Source organism: Desmodus rotundus, chromosome 6 (assembly GCF_022682495.2).
Source record: "Desmodus rotundus isolate HL8 chromosome 6, HLdesRot8A.1, whole genome shotgun sequence".
NCBI classification, from domain to species: domain Eukaryota; kingdom Metazoa; phylum Chordata; class Mammalia; order Chiroptera; family Phyllostomidae; genus Desmodus; species Desmodus rotundus.
The window spans coordinates 35,624,594-35,649,775 of NC_071392.1; the positions used below are offsets into that span (position 1 = coordinate 35,624,594).

The 25,182-nt window shown below is 39.4% G+C and overlaps 1 protein-coding gene across 2 annotated transcripts in view; it reads left to right on the forward strand.

Annotated features, from left to right (window-relative positions):
- The window catches only part of ELAPOR2 (endosome-lysosome associated apoptosis and autophagy regulator family member 2), a 172,623-nt gene that overhangs the window by 69,207 nt on the left and 78,234 nt on the right, over positions 1-25,182 (forward strand). Inside the window, exon 2 of one of the 2 annotated variants that reach the window (XM_024557609.3) lies at positions 10,798-10,918. The exons of the other annotated variant lie outside the window; for it this stretch is intronic. Within the exon in view, the coding sequence (XP_024413377.2) occupies positions 10,798-10,918 (121 nt within the window). The remainder of the gene's footprint in view (positions 1-10,797; positions 10,919-25,182) is intronic. 2 annotated transcript variants of the gene reach the window in all.

Here is a 25,182-nt window from a genome sequence, read left to right on the forward strand (position 1 = left end):
CCTGCCTTGGTCTCTGCTGTGGACAGCCCCACTCTGGATCTTCTCCAGCTGTGTTCCTCCTCCTGCCTTGCACTCTGCGGGCAAGGAGATGTGCCCACCTGGATGTCGTGTCCCCCGCCCCCACCCCCTTTTATACCACACTCTAGGTGACACGGCTTTGGGATTACATTCTTAAAAGGTCCAGGTCTGCTTCCTGGGCCTTCATGGACTTTTCTCAAGTTCCCTCTCCTGCCTGCAGACTGTGTTATTGTGGGAGGCCACCGACAGACCTTGGATGTCCAGCTGGGGCCACCTCTTGTGTGTGAGGAGGAGGCTGTGTAAGGAAGGTGTGAGCTAGGTACAGAAGAGGATGGGGCACCTCAGTGTACACTCTTGTCCTGCCAGTGTCAGGGATGGGCTGAAGGAGAACCTGCCACACGGTGCTTTACTGTCACACTGATTTCTTCTTACCACTACAAATATGAGCAGAGACAGCTTCCAGGCAGAAAGTCAGGGCTTGGGGGCCAGGAAGAGTATAGCAATATGGTTTCAATGGCTCTTAAGTGAAGAGGTTGAGAGATAAAACTTGGAGAAGCAGATGGAGAATGGATGAAGAAAGGCCTTTTACGCTATGCTAAGATTATGGACTTTATCCTCAGGTCAACTGGTTGTTGCTACAGGGTTTTGAGCAGGGATGACATAGTTACAGCTGGCTGCAGTGTCACAGATGTGGGCAAGAGCACAAGAGGCTCACCAGTGAGGCTGTTGGTGGTTGTCATCAGGCAGCAGAAGGTGGTGATTGAAACGGGGCAGTGGCCATGAGGTTGGATGGAGGTAAGATGCAGGCCTACTGGCCAGGGCGATGCTGTGGGTCAGTTCAAGAGGGATAATGTTATGAGAATTATTTTGGAAAGCTTATAGGCTCTGTAGATGTCAGTGTTATTTTTAAATTTTATGTACTAATTTTAGAGAGAGAAAGGGAAGAGAGAGACAGATAGACATTGATTGTTTTTCCACATATTTATGTATTTATTGATTGCTTCTTGTATGTGCTGCCATCAAACCCACAACCTTGGTATATCGATGATGCTCTAACCAACTGAGCCACCTGGCCAGGGTGTTAGTGTTATTAAGAACAAAATAATTGTTGTATGGTGGATGAAGGTTACAATATGGCTAATCTCAGTCCTAGGGTAAGCAGCTGTAAGAATCAGCTGAAATGATGTGGGTATCCATTCTAAGGTGAGGTGTGACATCCACTGACGGTTCCTTTGGGAGAGCAGGAGGTGGCTCTACTAGACTTTGGGGACCGTGGGTTAAGTGGAAAGGGCAGTGGTGTTGGGGTTAGCTGGGCTGAGGTGTCAGTGTGGATAGGGAAGTGTCCCTGAGGCGGATTTCATCATCGGGAACATAGCTGTTTACATGTCCTCTGTTTTCAGTAAGAGTCCTTTTCTTCCATTTGCTGCACTTGATAACCCGGAATCTATAACGTCCCTTTCTGTTTTACCAGAAGAAATAATTCTTGTCTCTTGCCATCATGTGGAAGGGAGCTGGAAGGGTCTACATTCTCAAACACATTTTCAATGAATCTTTCTGTTTGTAGTTTTTGTTTGCTTTCTGGGATATTTGGAGCCTTCCATTCTGAGAGTGTCTGAAGCTAAAATCAACTTTCTTGTTATTATCTACCTGTTTAGCCCTTACTGCTCAGATTTTCTTGCTTTGGTAGGTCAACAAACCTCCCTATGCTTTCCATGTCCCCCCAGATTGTCAACACCTGCATCTATTACCGTTTTCATTTCTACTCTCTATTTTTGTCATCTCATAGTATTTTTGTTCCTTTACTCTCTGCTCCCTTTAGAAAGTCCACTCTTTTGCAGGTTTGTAGGAAGCAGAGGTAAACATTTAATTCAGCAAGTTTAAATGGTATTAGATAATAAAATAATAATTGCATGTGCTTAGAGATGTTTTCATACAAAAGCATACGTTTTCCTGTCTCCTCCATGAGAGTTTTCAAATGAATATTTACAATATTGATATTATAGATTGTCTAGCAGCATGTCTCTCGAGAAAAATCACTTCCATTTCTTCATGGGTAGACTTTTTTTAGAATGCTCTTTTTCGAAACATCCTCTGACAGGGCTTGACAGTGCAGGAAGTGCTTGGTTTCCCTTAATCAAGAACAATGAAAATATGAGGTACCGTCTATACCACCACAAGCATAGAGTTTTCTTCTAAAGGTTAAGAGGAACCTGAGATGCAGAGAATTCGCTCAGTTGCTCAGGGTCTTCAGGTTAGCCCTGGCAGAGGTGAGCTTTGGATCCAGGCCTGTGGTTCCCAGTTCATTGCCTGCCCCCTTGCAAACCTGTTGAGAGCCACAGAAGAAGAATGGTCTCGGCTGGGTCTTTCCAAGAAACCCTGTGCACCTTCATTCCCACTAAAATGTAAGCCCCACGAGAGCAGTGCTCTTTTGTTCACTGGGGTAACCCCAGCACCTATGTGGTAGCATACGGGGAGGTGCTCAGTGAATATATATATACCGAATTACAAATTGGACTGAGTAACTCTAAGGTGTTGTTTATGAAAACAGACACGGAACTCAGCTTTAAAACACGAACTTTTTCAAAATTATTTCTAAAAAGCAGTAGTGTCTACAAATGTAGAGAAAAGGACGTGTCATAAATAGACCAGATAACATATTACTTAGCCCTAGGTTTCCATGGTAACTTCAGGTTCCTTTTATAAAAGAAAAATCAGAATATAAATATTTCTGCCCAGCTACTGTGCTCCTGTACTTGATAATGTAGGCTAAGGAAGTTTTTATTATTAGAAGTTGCATATGTGCCTGCATTAAGTATTCTCACGCTTTTGACCTTCCCACACATAGGATGAGTATGCTCACTCACTGGAACTAGGGTGGAAGTAGCGGTGCTGTGCACTGTAGTCTCAGGATCTTACCGTCTTCCTGCTTGCTGCCTCGAGTTCTCAAACAAGGGTGCCAGCACTCTGCTGAACACTTACACTCGAGGACCTTTTCCCCAGAGGAACTGCAGTCTCATCATATACAAGGCTACGCTGTTCTCAACATTTCACATCAATATTCAAAGAGAAGGAGCCGTATATAAAGGAAAGAAATTACATTGGCTTCTTTCTGTCCCTTCTCTCTGTGTCTCTTTTCTTAGGTATCAGCAGTGTTTTTCTTTATTGAGGCCAGAGGTCTTCTCCCACCTCTACTGCTTTTGATTCTGTACTAGAACTTGTGGTCATCTACTGGGTCTTTATCATGAACTTCGGTCATCTCTCAATTGACTGAAGAGGACAGGCAGGGAGCACCAGGAAGCTGATGTTTTCATTGGTGGGCCGCTGACCTGAACAAATCTCAGAGTACGGAAGGCCAGGCAGCTTTGTTCATTTGTTTGTTTTTTCATTAGCTCACTAACTCACTCACTTCTCTACCCATCCTTAGGCTAACATATTTCACTGAGTCTCTTTAGGCATGCTATCTCCAGGCTGGATCTCACTCTTCCTTGCGCCCTGTCAAATCTACTGTTTACGAAGGAACTGGTAAGCACTAGAACAGTCACAAACACTGCCTGTCTTTCAGAGCAGTTCCAGCTCACAGCAGTTCTTCTGACTCTGAAATATAATCATAGGAGGTCACTTTTTACTTGTTTTCTAGAAGACATGGCCTTTAAAATGCAAGCCATTTGGGTGCTAAGTAATTGGTGTCTGATAGGGGCTTCGGGAAAAATTGGCTGCGATGAGTGTATTGAGAAGTGGTGCAACGTTGCACTTTATGGGAGAGTTTAAGGGATTTTTATCGGTTATTTTTCCCAGATAGTTTTTACTTGCACACTGACTTGTGATAACACACTTTTACATTGGAGCCCTTAATCTTTATAGTTCCTTCTAAAATTCTATGTTGTGTGTTTGTGTCCTATCTACTGCAACAAAATCATAAACTTATTGAGGGCAGGGACTATGTGCTATATTTATTTTACATTTCCCCCATTGTGCTTAGGCCATAGTACTTGTTTAATAATTAAGTGCTGCATAGTAAAGACTGATATATGTTAATGTTAATATATAGAACACTATATATTGCTATATGCCTAAGTCATTATATATGATATATATTCATGTCAGTATATAAAAAACAATATATGTGAATTGTCAGTATGTCAAGATATCCAACTATATATGCATATTATTTTTATATACATGCTTTATTTGAAACATTTCTAGTCTATATGTAGTTAAACTATAACAACTGTCATAACTGGGAGGTGACACCCCAGGTTTTCTGTGAGTACCATGAGTCTTTCACAGTGTAAATGACCTTTGTGTTTGGGGGTTTCAGAGGAAACAGAGCTGGTCAGTAGTTCCAGTGGTAAAAACAGATTTTATTCAGGAACTATTGCAAGGGGGGAAAAGAGATCTCAGTGTGGAACTGGGCTCAGTTACTGCGTAGCATGGGCAAGCGGAGACTTATAGGCAGGGAGTAGGGTGAGTGTCAGTGGATGGAAAATGACTAAGAGGAAACATCAGGGGTACGTGGGAATTCTGCTAAACCGACGTGACAGGGTTCTTGCTAAAACTGGGTGATGCAAAGATGAACATGGAAGCCCAGAAGTCAAGGATTCATCAGGAAGAGAGTTCAGAGGAGCCTGAGGAAAGATGGGTTAAGGAGAGCATTTTTGTCAGGGGGTCCTGTGGGCATCCAGTATTTATTTGGGTGTATAATGACATTTTGTGTTTTAGGCATAGGACAACACAATTTGAGTTTCTGTTACTTGAGGGTTGGTGCCTACACCTGTTTTGGTTGGCATGAGAACATGAGCGTGTGCGTACGTGCGTGCGTGTGCGTGTGTGTGTACCATGATTTCTGTTGAGGGATAGTCTTCTGTAAGTGTTTGGTGTTGAGGAGTAATTTTTCTCTATTACTCTTTGGGTTGTTTCCTGGTTCCCACATATTTACAGTGTAACGTTTTCAGGGAATTCCATCATTTTGTTACTTGGGGCAGTGTCTTTATGCCCCAGCTTTCTGTGATTTGCGGATGTGTCTAAATAACTGCCATCTTTTGAGTGGGGTAGGGCCAACCACTTCCTCCAGCTTACAATTTGGAGAATGTGGCTTGTGAGTGGATATTCTGTAGTTTAGAGTGTGCTCTGACTCATAGCAATATGTTTGGTGGTAAACTGTTAGAAGCCCTGAAATGCAGGAAAAATTGTCAGGAATTTCCCTCTTTGCCAGGAAAGATTGGGAACACATTGACATAGGCAGAAAAGGTAACTGGGTGTCCTGTTTAGTGCCCCTGTCTGAATTTTCAGTTTCTGTGGGGGCCTGCATCTTTCCTTATCTTTGAACTATTTCATAACATTGTGACTTGTAAGAAACCAATAAGAATAGTACAGGAAATGTAGAAGCCAAGCCAAAGAACTTATGTGTACGACCCATGGACATGAACTAGGGGAAGGGGAGGAATGAGGGTGGGAGGGGGTGTTCAGGTTGGAAGGGAATAGAGAGGGGAAAATGGGACAACTGTAATAGCATAATAAATAAAATATATTAAAAAAAGAAACCAATAAGAATCCAAATGATTCTTGTCCGTAGCAATGAAAAGGCATGTTATTCTTCGGAGTGCCACTGATTATCCTGCTGTGGATATTTACCAGTTCTGCATCGCTAAGTTAATTCATTTCACTTTCTGGATTGTCTGCTTATGCATGTTCTTTGAAATCCTCTTTGAATTGGAGGTACCTTCTTACTGATTGACTTGCTACTTAATGACTTAAATAAAATCTTTCAACTATAGGGATTTTATATTTGCATGAGAAAATTTTTTACCTTTTCTCTGTAATTGCTCCTTACCACCCAGAAAAGTCTCATTGACAAGGGATCAGTTGAGCACTCAATGTTTACTTGGGTCTGCGGCTAGAATTTCGGGGTGTTATCTGTAAATCTGAAAACTTACATGCTGTAATTGTCTCCATTCAGTACCTTGAATGCCATGCAGAATATTTTTGGTGCATATATTTTATGTTTTGTGATTTTACCATATCACACTATTTCTTAAATTTTTGCCATGGATTTAAGAGTTGCTTTCAGAAAGAGACTTTTAAAAAGTATTTGTTACAAGCCCAAATGAAATACCCTATTATATAATTTAAAATAAAACCTATCTGGCTTGGTTTTATTCCACATTCTAAATCCCTGACCCTATGTGCTGCTTTATGCATGAAATAGGTTTGAATTTAAGTATTTTATAATTATAAATAAACATGTTAAAGCTTACTGCTGAAATCCTAAGAACTTTGTAACATAACAATATATGTGGCCCTTTAGAATTCAAGGGTAATCTAGAAGGGGCAGATAGGATAAAGAATCTTAGGAAAATTAATTGGCATATAACATCCATCATTAAACCAGGAAACACAATACTATACCTTTTCTGTTGTTGTTGCTGTTTTCATCTCGTAACTGGCAACCTGAATATCACAGAGGCAGTGGTGAAGAGATTTCTTGAGCTTACCTGTTTTATTCAGAGGCCTTGCTTCATTTGAAATTCATGCCAGACTTGTCAGCATCATTATTTTGCAAGCATGATAACCAATTACCTGAACTTCACATATGAGGGCCAGGATCTTCTCAGTGGGATCTGGAGACAGGAAAGGCTTCCTAATACAAATAACTGGGAAGAAGAGAAGTTATGCAAGTGCGTGGATGGTTACAGCTATTCTACAACAGCAGATTGTGGTAGGTTGTGAATAATGATCCCTTAACCTCCCCTCCAAATATTCCAATTCTAATCCCTGGAACCTGTGAATGTTACCTTATTAAACCAAACAGGGCTTTGAAGACATGAATAAGAATCTTGAGACGGGAGATTATCTGGGTGGCCCCTAGATGCAATCACAAGGGAAGGAGGAAGAAAGCAGGGTGTTCACAGAGGCAGAGAGTGGAATGATGTAGCCACAAGCCAACAAATGCTGGTAGCCACCGGAAGCTGGAAGAGACAAGGAATGGATTCTCCTCTAGAGCCTCCAGTGGGAGCATGGCCCGGCTCATGCTCAGTGATACCGACTTCGGACTTCTGGTCTCCAGAATTGTGCAAGAATACATTTCTGTTGTCTTAAACTGCTAAATTTGTGGTAATGTGTTACAGCAGCTGTAGGAAAACTAATTCAGATTTTATGACCTGGAAGTGGGGAGCTGCGGTAACAAATACCCAAAAGTGAAAGTGGCTTTGGAATTGGTGAATGAACAGAAGCTGGAAGAATTTTAAAACACATGATAGAAAGAGTCTGGAGTGCCAAGAACAGTCTGTTGGTAGAAATACGATGTCAAAGACTCCTTCAGTGAGGGCTCAGGAAAAAGTGAGGAGCACAGTAGAAAAAGCCTATATTGTTATTGATGTCCAAAACCATTGTATTGTGTAAGCAGGTAACACAAATGAGAGAAATTTTGCTTTGGTATGGATGATAAACATAGTCTTCCACAGCCAATCATCTAATTCAATTGATAAGATTTGGGGCTTTTAAGCTGATGAGATGTAGATGAGGTTTTGGATTTTTAGTTGATGCTGAATGGGTTGAGACTTAGGGGACCATGGGATATGGTGAATGTATTTTGAATGTGGGAAGAACGTGAATCTTTGGGTCCAGGAGGTGGACTGTGATAGGCTGAATAATGACTTCCCCTTAAAATGATATGCGTGTCCTCATCCCTGAAACCTAATTGTTATTTCTTATGGAAAAAGAAAGGAGATGTGACTAAGTTAAGGATCATGAGATGGAGAAGTTATTCTTTACCATCTAAATAATCCCTAAATGCAAACACAAATGTCCTTTTAAGAATGAGACAGAGGAAAATAAGATGAGAAGGCAGTGTGACCTTCTCGTTTCTACCCAGAGGCACAACACAGAGCGATGCATCCTTAAGCCAATAAATGCAGCAGCCGCCAGAAGCTGGAGGCGGCAAGGGGCATATTCACCCTCCAGCCTGTAGAGGGAGTACCGCCTGGTGACACCTTGATTTCGGTCCAGTGAGGCTGAGTTTGGACATCTTGCCTCCAGAACTGTGAGAGGATAAATTATAGTCTAAGGTGGCTAAATGTGTGGTAACTGGTTGCAGCAGCCGCAGAAACCTAATACAGAGGTGGGGAGGAACCAAATCATTTCCCTTATCTGTATACTGAATATGAGATAGCTTTATGACTGCTGTTAGATTTCTGTGGCTATCAGGCTTTTATATTAGAAACTTTTACTACTTCTATTTTAAAACACTCACCTTTTAGTTTAAGCATAATGGCATTATGCAAACTGAAAATGCTTGTAAATAAACAGAAGACTTGGTTTCTGCTCTCAGCTGTGCTCCTTACTGGCTGGGTATCTCTGGGTGAATTATTTATCCAAGTGGAGTTTCAGTTGAACAGTGGAAACTGTATGAACAGCTCTTCTTTGCATAATTGTTACAGGTATTTAATGCTGTAAAAACATATGAAATATACCAGATAAATAATGTAAATGCAAGGCTCCTTACTGATCAACTATTAAGTATGCTCTCCCTAACTATTCCAAAGTTACGATGAGCAGTTTTGCACATAAATCACTGACCACATTAAACATTTTTCCCCCTTAAATTAGATGCTAGAAGTGAGTTTTGGGGTTCAAAATTTTGAACACTTTAAAGCTCTTGGTTCACATCGACAAACTTCTCTCCAGAAAGCCTGCACCTCTTTACACTTTCATTGGAAGCACACAAGTGCTCATTTTACTGCATTGTGTAGATAGAGAATTTTTAAAAAAGTATTTTAAATATTGTACCAACTTGATGAAAATTATTATTTTTATTTCTTTGACAAGGTTTGACATTTTTTGTATATTCTTTGACCATTTGTATTGTTCTTTAATGAATTGCTTGCATTCTTTGACTGGATTTCCAAGCAATTATTTGTCCTTTTCCTTATCAATTACTAGAAACCCAGTATTCTTAAGTTAATTAACTTTTGTTCTGTGTTATTCTTTACCAGTTTGTTGTTTTGTCGTTTATTTTTTACTTTAGGTTATGACTTTGGATGACTTTTGTGTTCAATACTTGTATGCAGTCAAATTCAGTGAACTTTTATTGTTTCCCCCCATCCTTTCCTCCCCTTCCTGCCTTCTTCTCTTCCTCCTCCCTTCTTCCCTCTAGGAAGCCTTTCCCACTGGCTGCTTTTATGGGTTGTTTTATGTCGGCATATTTGACTTTATTGACAGTAAAGCATAGTTGAGATCCAGGCACTTATCAAAAGACATAATCTCAAATTATCTCTTGCCAAACTTTGTCAGAGATTTGAGTGGGAAGAATAATATTCAGAGATGATTGCCTGGAGGGTATGTGAAATTTTCTTTCTGGGGGAGGGTATGAGTGCAGCATAAAGACCTTTGCCTCAAGCCTCATAATTCCGCCTTGTCTAATTTATAATCCCTTCTCATTTTATTTTATGTATATGCAGAAATTGAAGAAGGGGCAACAGAAACCCAGTGGTTTGTGCCTTATCATATCACCACGAACTATCTCCTTTCTATAGATCATCCGCTATCCCTATTGTCGTTAGTAAGGATAATAATTACACCGTTAATCAAATGCTAACTCAGTGTAGCCTAACATGCCTGCCATTTACATGCATTATCTCAACTAATTTCCACAACAACCATGTAGGATAGCAAATATTATTATTCCAATTTTACTAATGAAAAAGCAAATGCTTTGAGAAGTAAGCAGCTTGCCCACTATCATATAGGTTGTATTTGGAGGAATGGGAAGTGAATTCACACCCAGACCTTTCTGATTCCAGCCCCCATTTCTTGACTGGCATTCTTGCCATGTGGACAGACGCCCACACCCAGACACCTTCTTGCCTCCCACACTTGATTTTCCGAATGATGATGTGACTTGCCATTTCTGTTCTCTCCTGTCACTGATACAGTAAGGGAGGCAAATAGAACAGATGAAGCAGAATAGCCACATCCAAGATAGTGAACTGAATAAACAGGATCTTGAACTGAAAGTATCTTGGGGAGGACTTAGAACTTCTCCCATTCTCCCAGTGTTCCAATGGCATTTTGTCCCGGTTCCTCTAAGCTCAGGCATCTCATGTGTAGTATTCCCTGGCCAGTGGAGGACACTGTGAAAATTTCAAAGCAATCAAAGGCCAAAGACAAGTGGGTTGGTCTTAATTTGACAATTATTATAAATGTCTATTTTATAGTCTGTGATTGACACATAGGCACCCTGCTGGGGTGCATATGTCTTGAGCCTGGGGGAGCTGCTTAAAAAAACTGGTAGTCTGTTACTAACATTTGGATGATTAATTATTACACCTCTGTTAAATTTTAAACAGTAAGAATTAGATCAATGGGAATGGGTCTCTTATTTTTTTCTTTGAAAAACTTGGGACAGTGACAGCATTCACTTTCCTAGTATTATTCTGCTCAAATACTCTTCTCTACCAATTATTTAGAGCTCCAAAGTCTGCAAAAGAAATAGGGAAATGTGCTGTAGCCTTTTTGGGGTGGGTGGGACTAAAGGCAAGGGACACAACTTGAAAGCGTTGACTGTCCTGTCCCTCGTCACATCCTCAGTGCCTACTCGGTGCCTGGCATGATGCATTTTAGATGCAAAAACTGCTTGGGGTGGCTCCAATGGGGGAAGAAGGAAAGTCCAGCAGAGAGTACAGCTTGGAATCAGGCTTGTAGGCAGGTTTGGGATGATGGAGAAAGCACAGCTGTCCCTTCAACACTGGCTCTAACAAAGACTGTTTTTGTGATTGTTTGCAGAAAGATTACCACTTTGAATACACAGAATGTGACAGCAGTGGCTCCAGGTGGAGAGTCGCCATTCCGAACCCTGCCGCGGACTGCTCGGGCCTGCCCGACCCAGTGAGAGGCAAAGAGTGCAGTACGTGCGGCTCTGGGGCCATTTGTTTCCCACTTTGTATTTGCCTGTGAAGTCAAGTATAATGAATAGGAGACCTTTGAAAAAAGGAGCTTTAATGCTGGCAGAGCCAAGACATCCTTTTTCAACGCTCAGTGCCCCTGTGTCTGAAATCTGTAATGTGACACAGGCAATGTTAAAGGATGTTTTATTTATTTATTAAAAAAATCTGGTATACTGTCTTTTTCTATTTCTTTTAATAACCATACTGTATTAGTTTCAGGTGTGCAACACAGTAATTCTACATGTATGCACCTTATGACATAATCATCACGGTATGTCTGGTACCCATCTGTCACCGTACGCAGTTATGATGATGTTACTGACCACATTCCCTGTGCTGTACACTACATCCCTGGGGCTTATGTATTTTATAACTGAAAGTTTGTGCCTCTTACTCCCCTACACCTTTTCCACTCATCCCCCTCCCCCCTCCCCCCCAGCAATCATCAGTTTGTTCTCTGTATCTATGAGTCTGTTTCTGTTTTGTTTTGTTTTTCATTTTTTGTTTTTTAGATTCCACAAGTAAGTGAAATCATATGATGTTTGTCTTTCTCTGACTTATTTGTTGGTGAGGGTATAGGGAAAGGGTGTAGTATTTACTTGAAATTCTGAGGATAGAGTGACAGAATGTCTCTTTAATAGATTTCTCTTTTTAATTTAAATTTCTAAAAGGTTTTAAAATTTTTGGTAAAATACATATAATGTAAAATTCATCATGTTAACCATTTTTAAGTGTAGAGTTCAGCAGCATTAAGTACATTTACCAACATCTATCGACAGCACTTTTATCTAGCAATGGATTTCGTGATTTTAGACATAGAAATAATATAGTTTTCCTTTTTAATGTAAACTACATAGAGATTGTAGAATTGATGACTATCACATTCAATAGCTTGTCTTTGTGCAATTAAGCAGGTTGGAAGTACAACATTTTGAGTGAACAGAAATATGTCATTATATTTATTTTCACTTTTAAGCTCTACTCTTTCAGTCCTTTTGTTTGGTGAGTCACAGGTTCCTGCAGTGAAACAGTTTAGGGGTAGCCTGGAGTTCAAAGCTGGAGTAAGGCAAGGAGTTATTTTCGTTTTTCTACAGTTTTCCAAATGGTATTCCTAAAAGCTTAGTTCTTTTGTTCCCAAATGAAAGTAGAGAAGCAAGTGATTGAACGATAGTTACTTCCTTCCTGTTCATAGAGAACGTGTCTCTGTTCCTCACCGGGGGAGTATTAGCATGGACGGTACGTTTACTGAAAAAAGGGAGGTGGGAAGATGCAATAGTCTTAGGAAGAAAATTAGGGGAGAAAACCATTATTTCTTGGTGGATGATTTTAAGTGAATACAGAGAGCACCTGAGAACCCCTATCCAGGTGAAGAGTTCAGTCTGGCAAGACTCTTAAAAGAACAGTGGGGTCAGTATAGAGGAAGATGATATAAGACTGGGCTGTATGCATCCCCTTGCGCAGAGAGGACCAGCTCTGTGAGGAAGGATCATGAATAAAACCTATGGTATCGGCTCGTTGTAAATTTGCTTCAGTCTCCTTTCTAGAAAACTAGTATAACATTTATCTATATTCTTACTTGTGAGCTAATTCCTTGGTTCCCATGTACAATGAACTACCCCACTGAGGTGAACTACCTAACCATTGTGAATACTACTCCATAACTAGGTGATGTGTTGGTGCTGGCTTTTGAGAGCGGGCATTAGTTTGAAGTGGGTCATGGTGGGGTATTTTATGCCATGGAAAATGGAAACACTGCAAAAAGAGGTCTCCATTCCCTTGGGAGCTAGTTATTAAACACTACCCCTGATTAAATTTATTGGCCAAGTATTAAAAAGCCTGTTATACAATTGATGCCGGAATAGACATTATTTCTATTTGAATGTTGCCAGGGACATTTTTTGCCCATTATTTACTGTAATCTCCCATAGTTAATATTATAAATCTGACAGTCCAACAAGAATTTTTCTAAAAACTCTAATTATCAAGTCACTGTTAGTTATGACTTTAAAAATGATACTGCTTACTTTAAAAATTAAACCTTAAATATGAACATACTTATGAGGTGGATGGGACATTTTTTAACTTGGCATTTTGTCTGAAATCTGAATTTGCAAGTATAGTGTCCAACACAAATAATGTGCCCTTTTTATTAACAATCTTTTATTACAAAATCATAAGCATCTAATTCTATAATGTAATGATATCACGCTCAAGCACACCATATGCCATTTTAGGTAAAATGTTCAAATTAAAACTATACATTATTCCACCCATATTATTACCCTACCAACCACACTCAAGCAGGTGTTATTTCTGTGGACTCTGTGTTTCTGCAAGTATCCTTACATTGCTCTGGAAGCTGTGGCCTCTGATAACGCACTTGTTCTTGGTATAGTAAAGGCAAGTTATCTTAAAGCTCCCAAGAAACTTAATAGATCCAAGTAACTTAGAGGCTCAGCTAATTCATAACTTTAAACATGGCACTTACCACATCGGCAGTCATTAAAGTACTGCTGGAAGGCAGTTAGGGTAATAACTGAACATGCCTTCAGTGGTTTGGGTTTCTATCGCTAATAATAGCTACCATTTCTCATGTAATGGTAAACTGTGCCTAGAGCTTTCTAACATTATCCTGTCGTATCCTCTCAACAGTCTATTGTCAGTGTTTCCATGTAACTGAGGAGAAAACTCAGTCGGAATGTGACAGATCTTGGACTTAAATGCAGACCCGTCTGATTCCAGGGGCTGTCTCTTACCCCCAGAGTTAGATAACCACACGAAGAGGACAGCTGGAGGAGCTCCCCAAGTCCCATGTGGGGATGTGAAGCTCTGTTGGTGGACATCTTCAGGGGCAGATATGAGAAACTGTTGGGCTTCGAGGATAAAAGAGGGTAAATTGTCGTTCAGGAATAGCGTGCTACGTGAAAGTCACACCTGAGATGCCAAGACCTGGGATGGTGGGTGAGGCCCCGCTATGTTAGACTCGGCAGTTATGCCACGATTATATGGCTCAGTGGCTGGGCCATGTAAAAGAAGGCTTAAAAAATGGAATGTGGCAACTTTAAATGAAAAATATTTAGGGCAATGGTTGTATGGGACATACTTTCTCCAGATTCTAATGTCCCTCAATGAAGTCAAACCCAGATTTTAGCCTCTGTTGAAATTGCTATAGGTTCATCAAAATATAATTGGGTAGAAGCAATAGAGAAGGGCTTTACTTAGGAAAGGCATAATAGGAACGTCCATGCAGCAGCTTAAGTATTTATCAGAAAGTTGGTGGACAACTTATATTGTGTCTTTATTTTTAAAAAGTTATGTAAAATTTGGCTGAAGCCTCCTCAGTGAAGTGGATGAGAAGTCAGTTATTAGTTTTGTTGTGCTAGAATCCTGAGGTGTACATGATTTGAAGCTCACAGGCCTCATGATACGGGATAGAGAGGCCTCTGGGTATTAACTGACACTGGTCCCCATTGTCCTCCTCTCCCCTTTGCTGTGCAGAGCTCCTCAGTCTCGTAGGCCGCGCTGCTCTGGGCCAGCCACCAAACTGAGTCCATGCCTGTCCTTCTCTGTGCTGCTACAGGCTTACCAACCAGGGGCTTTGCTGCTGCTTCCAGCCCTGGTCCTAAGTCTTGTTTCTGTGGGCTTCACCCACCATTTGAAGTCTTGGCATCTCCCAGGCACAGCTTGCAAATAGCATGCCATTGCTGAGCTACAATGCTCTTTGTCCTTTTCCAGAACGAGGGGATATAACCACGGTCCCAATTCCACCCCTTTTCCACTGTCGGGTCCCTTCCATCTTGCATAAGAGTTTCTAAAATCTTTCCTTGGCCCTCTACGGTCCCCTTGACATTCTCACATCATCAAAAAAATAGTCACTATGAAATTCTCCTCTCCCCTCTCTCCCCCCTTCCCTCCCACCCCTCTCTTTTTCTTTGTCTCCCCCCCACCCTGTTACCCCCACGCACTAGAGAAAGGGACTTTTGTTTCAAACCTACCCTTAGGAATAAAAGCCTGGCTGCTAGGAGTTGGGGAAGAATTCCTTTTTGTATCTCCTCACATATTTTCAGACAAGTGGAGAACACTGAGGGGGAAATAAACAAGAGATATCTCTTTCTTTTGGGAGTATATATCTTCTCCGGCTTGCTCCTTTAAATATTTCTCTGTCTGTGACTTCAAGTACAGTCTTAACACATTTTCTAGTTGGGGATGTGTACTTAAAGAGAGCTGTAATTCCATGTTAGCATCAAATCAGTCATAGTTTGTGGACATTGTTTATTCTTATACTTCAGTATTTATATAAACTTCTCATGTTTGGTTTTCTTGGGTCAAAAAATGCTGTATTCAGATTAGAAAAAAATCTTGAATAAGCTATTTTTCTTTTTTCATTGTTTCTCTCAAATCTATAGTTGTAACCCACATTCCATGGGTCTTGAGGACTGAGAGGAAATGGTGATAGTTTAAATCCATAGATTTTGGGTTTCAGTTTGGAGTTGAAAGGGGAAGAATTCTCATGGAAAGAGAGTTGGTTTAGGCTTTTGGGGTATTTATAAAATACAATTTAAAGTTACAGTTCTTGGGACCATAGCTCTTTCAGAGGTAGGCTTTCCCCCCGGGGTCAGCACAGAGCTTGCCTCGTTTGTGTAGGGGTTGTGCAGTAGCAGGTGCAGTTGGGCAACTCGAGCACCCTGGCACTGACTGGCAATCAGATGTCACACTCTCAGTCTGTTCCATGGCATAATGCCAAACAAGAAGCGTGTGTCAGGTTTTCTGTGGCAAAATACCAGTAAGTCTGGAAAATAGTAATGCTGTATTTTCTTCATGGAGGGATGCAGTGCATGTTTTCAAATTCAAATCTCTGAAAAACTTAATAAACATGTGTAGAATATGCAGTGTTTGTTAAGTGCATTCTGTTTTACCTAGATTTCCCAAGTGTATTTTATTGTTTATTTATTTTGAATGTTTGTTTAATGATTTTGAAGAGAGAAAAAAGAGAGAGGGGGAAACGTCGATTTGTTGTTTTACTCATTTATGTATATTTATTGGTTGATTCCTATATGTGCCCTGACCGGGGATGGAACCAGCAACCTTGGTGTATCAGGACAACGCTCTGACCAACTGAGCTACCCGGCAGGCCCAGATGAATTTTATTATAGGACTCTTTTATCCAGTGTGTAGTCAGGCCTCTTTAGCTAATTTTTGCAGGTATTGATTTTGGAAAACACAGATTTAAGCACACATGCCTAGCTAACTTAGTAAATTTTTATATGTTATTTATACTATGGTTTAACTCTTTTGATACAATTTCTCTGCTCTACAAGGCCAGCTGCAGCATCACTGCATCCGTGTCCAGTTGCAGGCCTCCCACGGTTGGTGGCCAGGTGTGGTGTATACCTGGGATCAAACCCCAGGTCTGCAGCTGACGTGCATGTCTTGGGAAATTTATTTTGTCCACAGCTATTTATTGAGCTATTTATTAGCTATTTAATTTGTTCACTGAACAGATATTTATTGAGTATTCCTATATTCTTGACAATAGGAATCCAGAAACAAATGAAAAAAAAAAGATTCCACTCTTCCAGGACCTTTCATTCTAATATGGGAGCAGATGGGTAAATAAATTATTTATAGTATAGGGGCAAAGTGCACGATAGGTATAAATACCTGGGGTATTGTTATTCAGGAGGGAGGGGTGACTTCTCCTCAGAAGGGGTCAAGAGAAACTCACAGTGCAGCAGGGGTAAGTCTGAAGTTCAGACTGAAGGACCGCGGAAAATTATCTGTGCCCTGTGCTCGTGTGAAAAATTGCATCATGACTCTGAGTTGAGTTGGGTTAAAGGCCACACTTACATGGGTCATACATGGTACCTTTCCGAGTGTCTGTGAGGTGAACCCTGAAGGCAAGGACACCCGGGAAGAGGTGCAGATTAGGGGCTACACTGGGTTTCCCTGGGTGCTCTGTGAGATCTGCAGTGGCCAGCTTTCAGGAAGGATGCGCGAGGGGACAGAGGTTCTGGCAAATCTCACAGGTTCCTGTGCGTCACACCAAGGATTTGACCTGGAGACAGCCATTCACAGGTGTTTTAGGGCCCTAAAGGAGGCGATAAATACAATCTACAGTGCCTGGAACCGTAATTATACAATAAAACAACTTAATAGTAATGATAATAATGAAAAATTACAACAGCCAGTCTTGCTATACACAAGGCACAACTGCAAATGCTTTACACGTATTTGCTCAAATTCATTTAGTCATCCCCACAAACTGATGAAGTAGGGACTCCCGTTACCTCATACAGATAGTCAGAGGCAGAACGGGGATTTGAACCCAGGCAGCCTGATTCCCGGGGTCCATGCTCTGCCTCTTTGGAATACACTACAGTGTACATTCAACAAGTGCTAGTGTCCTTCTTGAGGCAGCCGGGCCCTCCTAACATTTACTTCTTGACAGAAATGTCATGCAAACTAATATCCCAAAGAGGTGAATGGATTTTTAAAAACATGTCATCTAAAGGCCCAGACATATTGCTTCGTAGGCCATTTTAGTTGATTAATGATCTCTTTGTAGATTTTATTCCTTTTTTTCTCACTTGTTTATTTTTAAATAAACTTTTAAATCACAGTTGGCATGCAATATTATATCAGTTTCAGGTGTACAGCACACTGGTTAGACATTTATGTAACTTATGAAGTGATGCCCCAGCTAAGTCTTCCACGCACCTGACACCACAGGTGGTTATCATGTTGACTAGATTCCCTAAGCTGTACTTCAGGTCCCTGTGACTGTTCTGTAACTGTGTGTTTGAACTTCTAAATCCCTTCACCCTTTTCACCCAGACTCTCAACCCGCATCTCATCTGGCAGCCATCAGTTTGTTCTCTGCGTCTCTGTTTGATTTTGTTTCACTTGTTCATGTATTTTGTCTTTCAGATCCCAAATATAAATAAAATCATACAGTATTTGTCTTTCTCTGTCTGACGTACTTCACTTAGCATAGCAGCCTCTAGATGCATCCATGCTGTCGAAAATGATAAGATTTCTTCCTTCCTATGGCTGAGTCGTACCCCATTGTGTGTGTGCACCACAGCATCTTTATCCATTTGTGTTCTGATTGGAGCCTTTAATCCACGTCATTTAGAGTAATTATTGATAGCTGTGTAGTTATTGCAACTTTATTAATTGTTTTCTGATTATTTTTGTAGTTCTCTATTTTTTTTTCTTATTCTCTTGCCCTCTCCTCTTGTAGGTCGGTGGCTTTCTGTAGTGTTGTGTGTGGATTTCTTTTCTTTTTTTTTTCCTTGTAGCTCTCTCCTATAGTTTTGGTTTGTGGTTACCATGTTCTTCCTATACACCAAGCTGTGTTTATAGCAGTCTCTTTTAAAGTTGATGGTTGTTTAAGCTAGGACACATTCTGAAATTACTACCATTTTTACCCACCCCTCTATATTATGTTTTGTCATTGTTCTTTACTTCTTTTGTTTGTGTATCTCTTAATTTTCTGTTGTGATTACATACGATCTCCCTACTTTGGCCTTTTAACCTTTGTACTAGATTAAGTGTTGGTTGATCCACTACTTTTATAATGTGTTTGCTTTTGTCAGTGAGAACATTTTCCTTTGCGATATTTTCTTATTCATATTCTTAAAGTTTTTCTTCTTAAAAAATGTACATTTAACATTTCTTGTAGTATTGGTTTGGTGGTGATGAACTCCTTCAGCTTTTTCATGTCTAGGAGATTTTATTCTTAATTGTGTATATTTTTCTGAAAGGTAAGAGAACAACATTCAGAATTTAGGGCATATTTGTAGTTATATCATCATAAACAATGAAAAGTTAGCATTTTCTTTCTGTGTCTAGGAAATTGTGGGCATTGGATATACATACATATACATATATATGTATATATATATAATGCTTTTTATTTAACATGTATTAGAAAAATATTGATTTTTTTCAACTATAGAAATTCTTAATTGAAAACAGAGTCCTATTTTACTCTTCATAGAGGAGAGGAGCTCTAACCCTCTCATGACTCCTAAGAAAGCTCCAAACACTGGGATATTTGTTGATGGAATGCCTTTGGTGTCCTCAAATTAGAGACTGACTTCAGCGTTTCTGTTCTGTGCATGAAACACAGAGATCTAATCAGATTTGTAAAATTCATTTTATATGTAAAAGGGCAGAAACACTGTCCTCAGTAGGTTTAGTCTGGATGTCAATGCATCAAGTTCCAGGTGTGCAGAGTGTTGAAGTTAAATCTGCTCAGCAACACACGAGCAGTGGGTGAAAGGCAGGGACAAATGAGACCGTTAAAAGAACAGCTCCCAATCAGGCTTTTCATCAGTAGTGTTTGATGGGAGCTATGCTTGAGAGAGCTGCTCTGAAAAAAAGCGTTTTATCAGGAGATGAGAGAACTCAGCCCTGAAAACTGTAGAATCAAGGGCAGAGAGACTACCAGGCAGTAGAGGGTGACTGACACTTTCTAAGAGGGAGAGTTCAGGAGGATAAGAATCAGTGTTAGGACATAATTGAAAGTAGAGAAAACTAATTTCACAGATGTATTGTTCCGAATTCACTGGTGACCTCATCAAATACTCTAACCAGTTTCCTTCCCCTAACCTTCACCGTTGTATTTTTTTCCCTATAAACCCTTTGTCATTGATGCCATGTGAACTGGAATTGATCTCCTCTCCCATCAAACACTGAAGTCAAGAAGCCACAGTCAAATACATTTATATTATTTTTAAAGGTAAAAACTACCTTAGTTAGAATTTGCTGATCAGTTTTCCTGCCAAGAAACTAAGTACGTTAATTTTTTTAAAGCAGAGTGGGGTGGGGAATACCTTCTGGCTGATGAGTTCTCTCTGGGAAGCGCAGTGATGACTATACAGTCCTACCTGATGGAATGGGTAGTCCTACCCATTCATTGGAAAGGACGTTAAATGTGAGAATTCACTTTCAGAGACATAGAGGCAATACTTTCGCTAAATATTTGTTTCAGAGAACAGTGAATTAGAGAACATTAGTCAGAACTGGCCTTAATGTACCCTTTTGTATGTCTCCTGCCTTGATTTCATTTTTATAAAATGAGAGGTGAAATTATTTGTCTTCCTTCCCTGTCGAAGAACTTCACAAATCTGATCTTAAACTTCATATCTCTGTGGCCTACAACTTCACTCCCAAGTCGTAATGAAAAACTAGATTGTTATTGACAGGGTTGGGCCTTAGGAACTTGGTTCTAACAGTTTGGTTTTGCCTGTTCAGAGTTCACACGGCAGCTTGTATGGTACCTCATGTGACTAAGCAGGACTGATGGAACTAGAACTTATGTTTTTTGACATCTAAGCAGAATTTTTAAAAATGCTATTCTTTTTCACTTCAGATAAGGACAGTGGGTTTTTCTTAGCTTAATCATAATAAAATCTTCTGGTTTCGTGGTACTGCAAGGAGCCTATTTATAAGGTAGAGTCCTGGGTGGGGGTTCATGGAAGTCTATTGGATGGAGAGTTTGCCCGGAGCGACTGCAGAAAACTTGCTCAAGGTCACAGAGCTGAGCAACCTTGGGATCCGTAATGGGAAGAGTGGTACCAGGCAATCCGAAAAGTTCCTTTTGTTCATTCTGGTAGTTTTAAGTGTTATTATATATCATGATTTATTTATTCTATGACCAAATCATGCCTCAGATTCCATAACTTGTGAAATATGTAAATTTTAGTAGAGTACTTAATGTGATTAAGAACTTCAGCAAGACATAACGTTTTATTATAGGACTGTTTTGGAGTCTCTCTGTCTCACTTATTTTTGTAAAGTGAGAGATAAAAGCTATTTTTTTTCTTTTCTAGGAATTTCACAAATAAGAGCTTAAAAAGTTGGTGGTCAAGTGTTCTCCTCATCACTAGCAGTGAGGGAGGAAGAGCTGAGATTCAGTATGGCGTTCAGTGTCTCTTAGATGCCATTCCTACCTGCATTTTCTTTTCTGTGAGAAGAATCATGGCAGGCAGTTGAAGTTTCAATTGTGTGATAATAATAATTGAATTGGCTAAGTGATTAATGAAGGTAAAATTGGCAGCTTTGAGGCCCAAACACTGCATTATTTTCCCTGTTTACATGACCACTAATGGCACTAAATAATAATGGTTATAGAGTATTCTTGTGTAGTCAGTAATAACAATGCCGACAGCTTTAATCTTATGTATCTTATTTACATGAAACTAAACAATTGGAATACTCTAATTCCAGTTGTCTTAATTCTGGAATTGATTTAATTAATTGTTTTCTCAAAAATGTATGTAATTATTATTTCTTATGTAACCAAAAGTTTAAAAGATAAGGTATATTTTACAGTGAATTGTAGCTCAGTGAAATGTAAATGTGATCTATTTTGAGGAAGATAATTCTAGACTAGACTAGACTAGAATAGAAGATCTGTGGCAGAAGGGACTGTTTCTTATTCGCCAAAATAGCCTTGTTTGCCTAGCAAATATTAGGTACTCCAGAAATATCTTTTGAATGAATGTAATATAGTGTGATATCCCTATACCTACCTATAATGAGATTGAATAGGGTCACTAATTCATCTTCCTATTACACAAGTGGATTAAATATCCTTTAGTACTATTTATTATTATTGTTTCACAGTTTAGAAAACATATTTCAGTAATAACCTTGAGTTAAGCAGAAAATGGATGAATTATGAATAAATGTAATTGATAGCAGTCACCTTTCAAAGCATGAGGTAAAAGAGTAAAGATAGATATTTTTATAGTTAGGCATAAATTTTAGGTGATAATCAGCATATAAATGATTTAGTTTAATAACCATTACTTGGCACGTTATACTGGGTGGTTATACAATCCTGTTAATGCTTTAGATTTTCCCCTCACTTTTTACTTTCTGAGCAGTTTTCAGTATCTCATTGGACTGTAAGCCATCCTATGAGGGAGGAAGAGAAGTGGTATTCTCATTGGAATGTGAATGGAGGCACAGAGGGTCATCCCAGCCATTTGCAAGTTGGTGACAGATGATTATAACTGGCTTTTTTCCATATCCAATTCTTCATACCTGCATATTTTAACCTTTACTAAATTCCCTGTTACAGAAATAGATGGCAAAAAGGAAGAAGCATAAAGCCTTGAAAAAGAACACCAAATTTAGCACATGACTTCTTGGTTATAGTTTAGACTTGAAGAAGTTGGATGATTGGATAAATATTATGAAACCCCAGATTAAGAACTCTATTAAGTAGTGTGTAGTGTGTGACCTTATACAAATAAAGGCTTTCTGTTCTCATATCAGAACTTTGGAGTTTGCTTATCTTCCATTCGGTTACTCTAGGATTTCAAGGTTGTTGAAGAAAAATAATGTTTATTTCAGAAATGACTAAGTGTTCAAGTTAAACATAGTCAACTCACATTTACAACAGTTACAACGCCCATTTATAATAACTGTTTACCATCCTGCTTTTGTTGAAAGGGCCCTATGTTGTAAATCAATAAATTTGAAATAAATTTGAATGAAAAGTGTACAGTCCCAAAGATTATAAAAACCTTTAAAATCCCACTAAAAACTGAAGACCAAGAAAGCAATGTTGAAGTAGAAAGTGGATGTGGCTTAGAGGGACGATATCAGAAAAGGAAAAGCTGGTCGTTGTTGGTGACCGCCCAAAGAGGTTAACAGTGCGGTGCTGATACAACCTCAGGGAGTGAGTTGTGTTTAACAAGAACGCGTGGTCCTAGGGTTCCTTTGGCATGTGGCTGGAGAGCTGAATTCCGATGGAAAGAAAAGACTGAGGACTAACAAATGATTAAAATAAAAAAAACACTTCACAGTCTTCAGCTCCTTGTGTTATGACAGTCCCTAGACTCACTCGATAACTTTGTGTAATTATTCTGAGGAGAGGTGAAATCCTCAATCCAGTGGCAGAATTCTCATTGTTCTTGGCCCCTGAATTGTGTTATTCAAAACTGTGGCTAACATTTGTCATGTGCTTTATGCCAGGCCCACTGCTAAATGCTTTATGTGGTATATTTAATTTATTCTCAAGACAACACTTGGAAATAGATATTATTTTACAGGCAAGGGCATTGAGAGTTATGGAAGTTAGTAACTTGCTACAATAGTTCACAAATATGTGTTTTGGGTATGATATATTAAAAACTCCACAAGAAATCTGAGGGTTGGGAGTGGCTATTGCTTTGTGAGCCACGTGAACATTGTTTAGCAGTTCAAGACAGGAAATGAAGAATGGTGTCAAATACAATAATGAATTCGTTTGGAATTTGCTTGTCCTTTTGCATTGGTTATAATAATTGTTTGAACTGAATTTTCTTGGGACACCAGCTTTAGAATCAGACAGAGCTAAGTTGAAATATCAGCTTTGCTATTTGTTAACTTGGTACCTTTCTAAACAGGTTACTTAAATGTACGGTTCCTCAGTTTTCTCATTTGGTCAATAGGCATCGTATTTCCTCCTGCTCAAGTCTGTTATGAACACATCAGTCTGCATTACTTATGGATTCCATATTTGCAAATTCACCTACTTTATACATTTTATTTGTAACCCCTAAATCAATACACATAATACTTCCACAGTTATTTGTAGATTTGTGCAGAGCAGTGAAAATTTGAGTCACCTGCCCACTTGGTACCAACTGAGGTTGAGCAAGGTGACATTCTGCCTTCTTATTTCATTCCTTGTATTATCAACAAGGGTCCTTTCACTGTCCAGTTAATACTATGATTTTTGTGTTGCTGTGCTTTTCGTTGGTGATTTTACTGTTTAAAATAGGACTGAAGTGCTGGTTAGTGACCTCAGTACGAGAAGGCTGGGCTGCACCCTGTGGAGAAAATAGATGTGTCAAATAAGCTTCATTCAAGCATGAGTTGTGGTGCTCTTGGCCAGAAATTCAATGTTAATCAATCAACAATATATAAAGTAAGATGTTTTTAAACTGAAACACACATAAAACAAGGTTATGTATTAATCTGTTAACAAAGATATTGACCAGAGGTTTGCAGGAGCCTAACCCTCCGTTTCCCTGGGAGCAATGGTTCGGGATTCACTGGTGTTCACAACTTTGCACAACTACTGCACACAGGAGGGATGGACTCTGTAATAAATACTTGGTACCTCGCTTTCAACTTTCTCAGTTCTCCTTCTGGTCTTAGGCAAGGAAACACCCCTGAAAGAGTTGGGGATGCTCTTAATTATTTCAACAGGGCAATGAACCCTGAAATAACACAAACACAACCGACTCCTTTTTAGCTTCTAGAGTCCCCTATAACAACTTGTCATAAAATATCACTTGTTATTAAAAGTTCAATTTTGGACACTAAACTGTACCTTCAAGATAACTTTATTTTATCAGAAAGTAAATATTTTCAGCTTAGCAGTCAATGTAGTCTCTGTCACAACTATTTGACTCTGCCGTTATGGTGTAAAACGAATGTGTAAATGAATGGCTATGAGTGTGTTTCAATAAAAGTTTATTTACAAACTCAGGCAGGTGGCTGGATTTGGCGTGTGGGCTCTAGTGTGCAGATCCTTGATTTAGTGTAACATTAGCTCTTGGTTTATATTATCAGTTTACTAGAAGACCTACAAACCGTAGAAAGTAAAATTAAAGAAAATTCATGACTGTGCTTCTCTGTTGCAAGTACTGGTAGTGATAATAATTACATGTGGTGAGCGTTTATTAAATGCTAGGCACTATGCTAACTACTTTATATTTTATTTTCTCAGTATAGCTGTATGAGGCAATACTATGATTATCTCATTTTTCAGAGGTAAGAACTGAGGCCTGAAGAAGTGAAGTAACTCACTCAAGGTCACAGACTTGGCAAGGAGTACAACCTGGTGCCCTATTTTGACCTTGTAGCCAGCATGCAATATTCTGTGCCTGACCTTTCCTTATTTTCTGATATTTTACAAATTTGGGGGTGCTGATCTCAGAATTAGTTCATTGTATAGCATCTTAAGCTTTTCTGAAAAAAATCTTATTGTATTTATTTAGTGGTTAAGTAGATGAGTGTGGGTTTAGCTTTTTTGTTCTAGTTTTTCAAAATTAGCATGTTTTTATTTTTTTGGTAAGTTTCCAAATGTTTTCTAAAAGGAGAATCAACGTAAATGTGAGGCTTTTCTGCTTTGCTCTCTGGTGGGAGATTTGTTTTCCTTCTCCGGATAATTTGAAGGTTTTATTTTGTTCTTGTTTCTATGATATCCTGATTA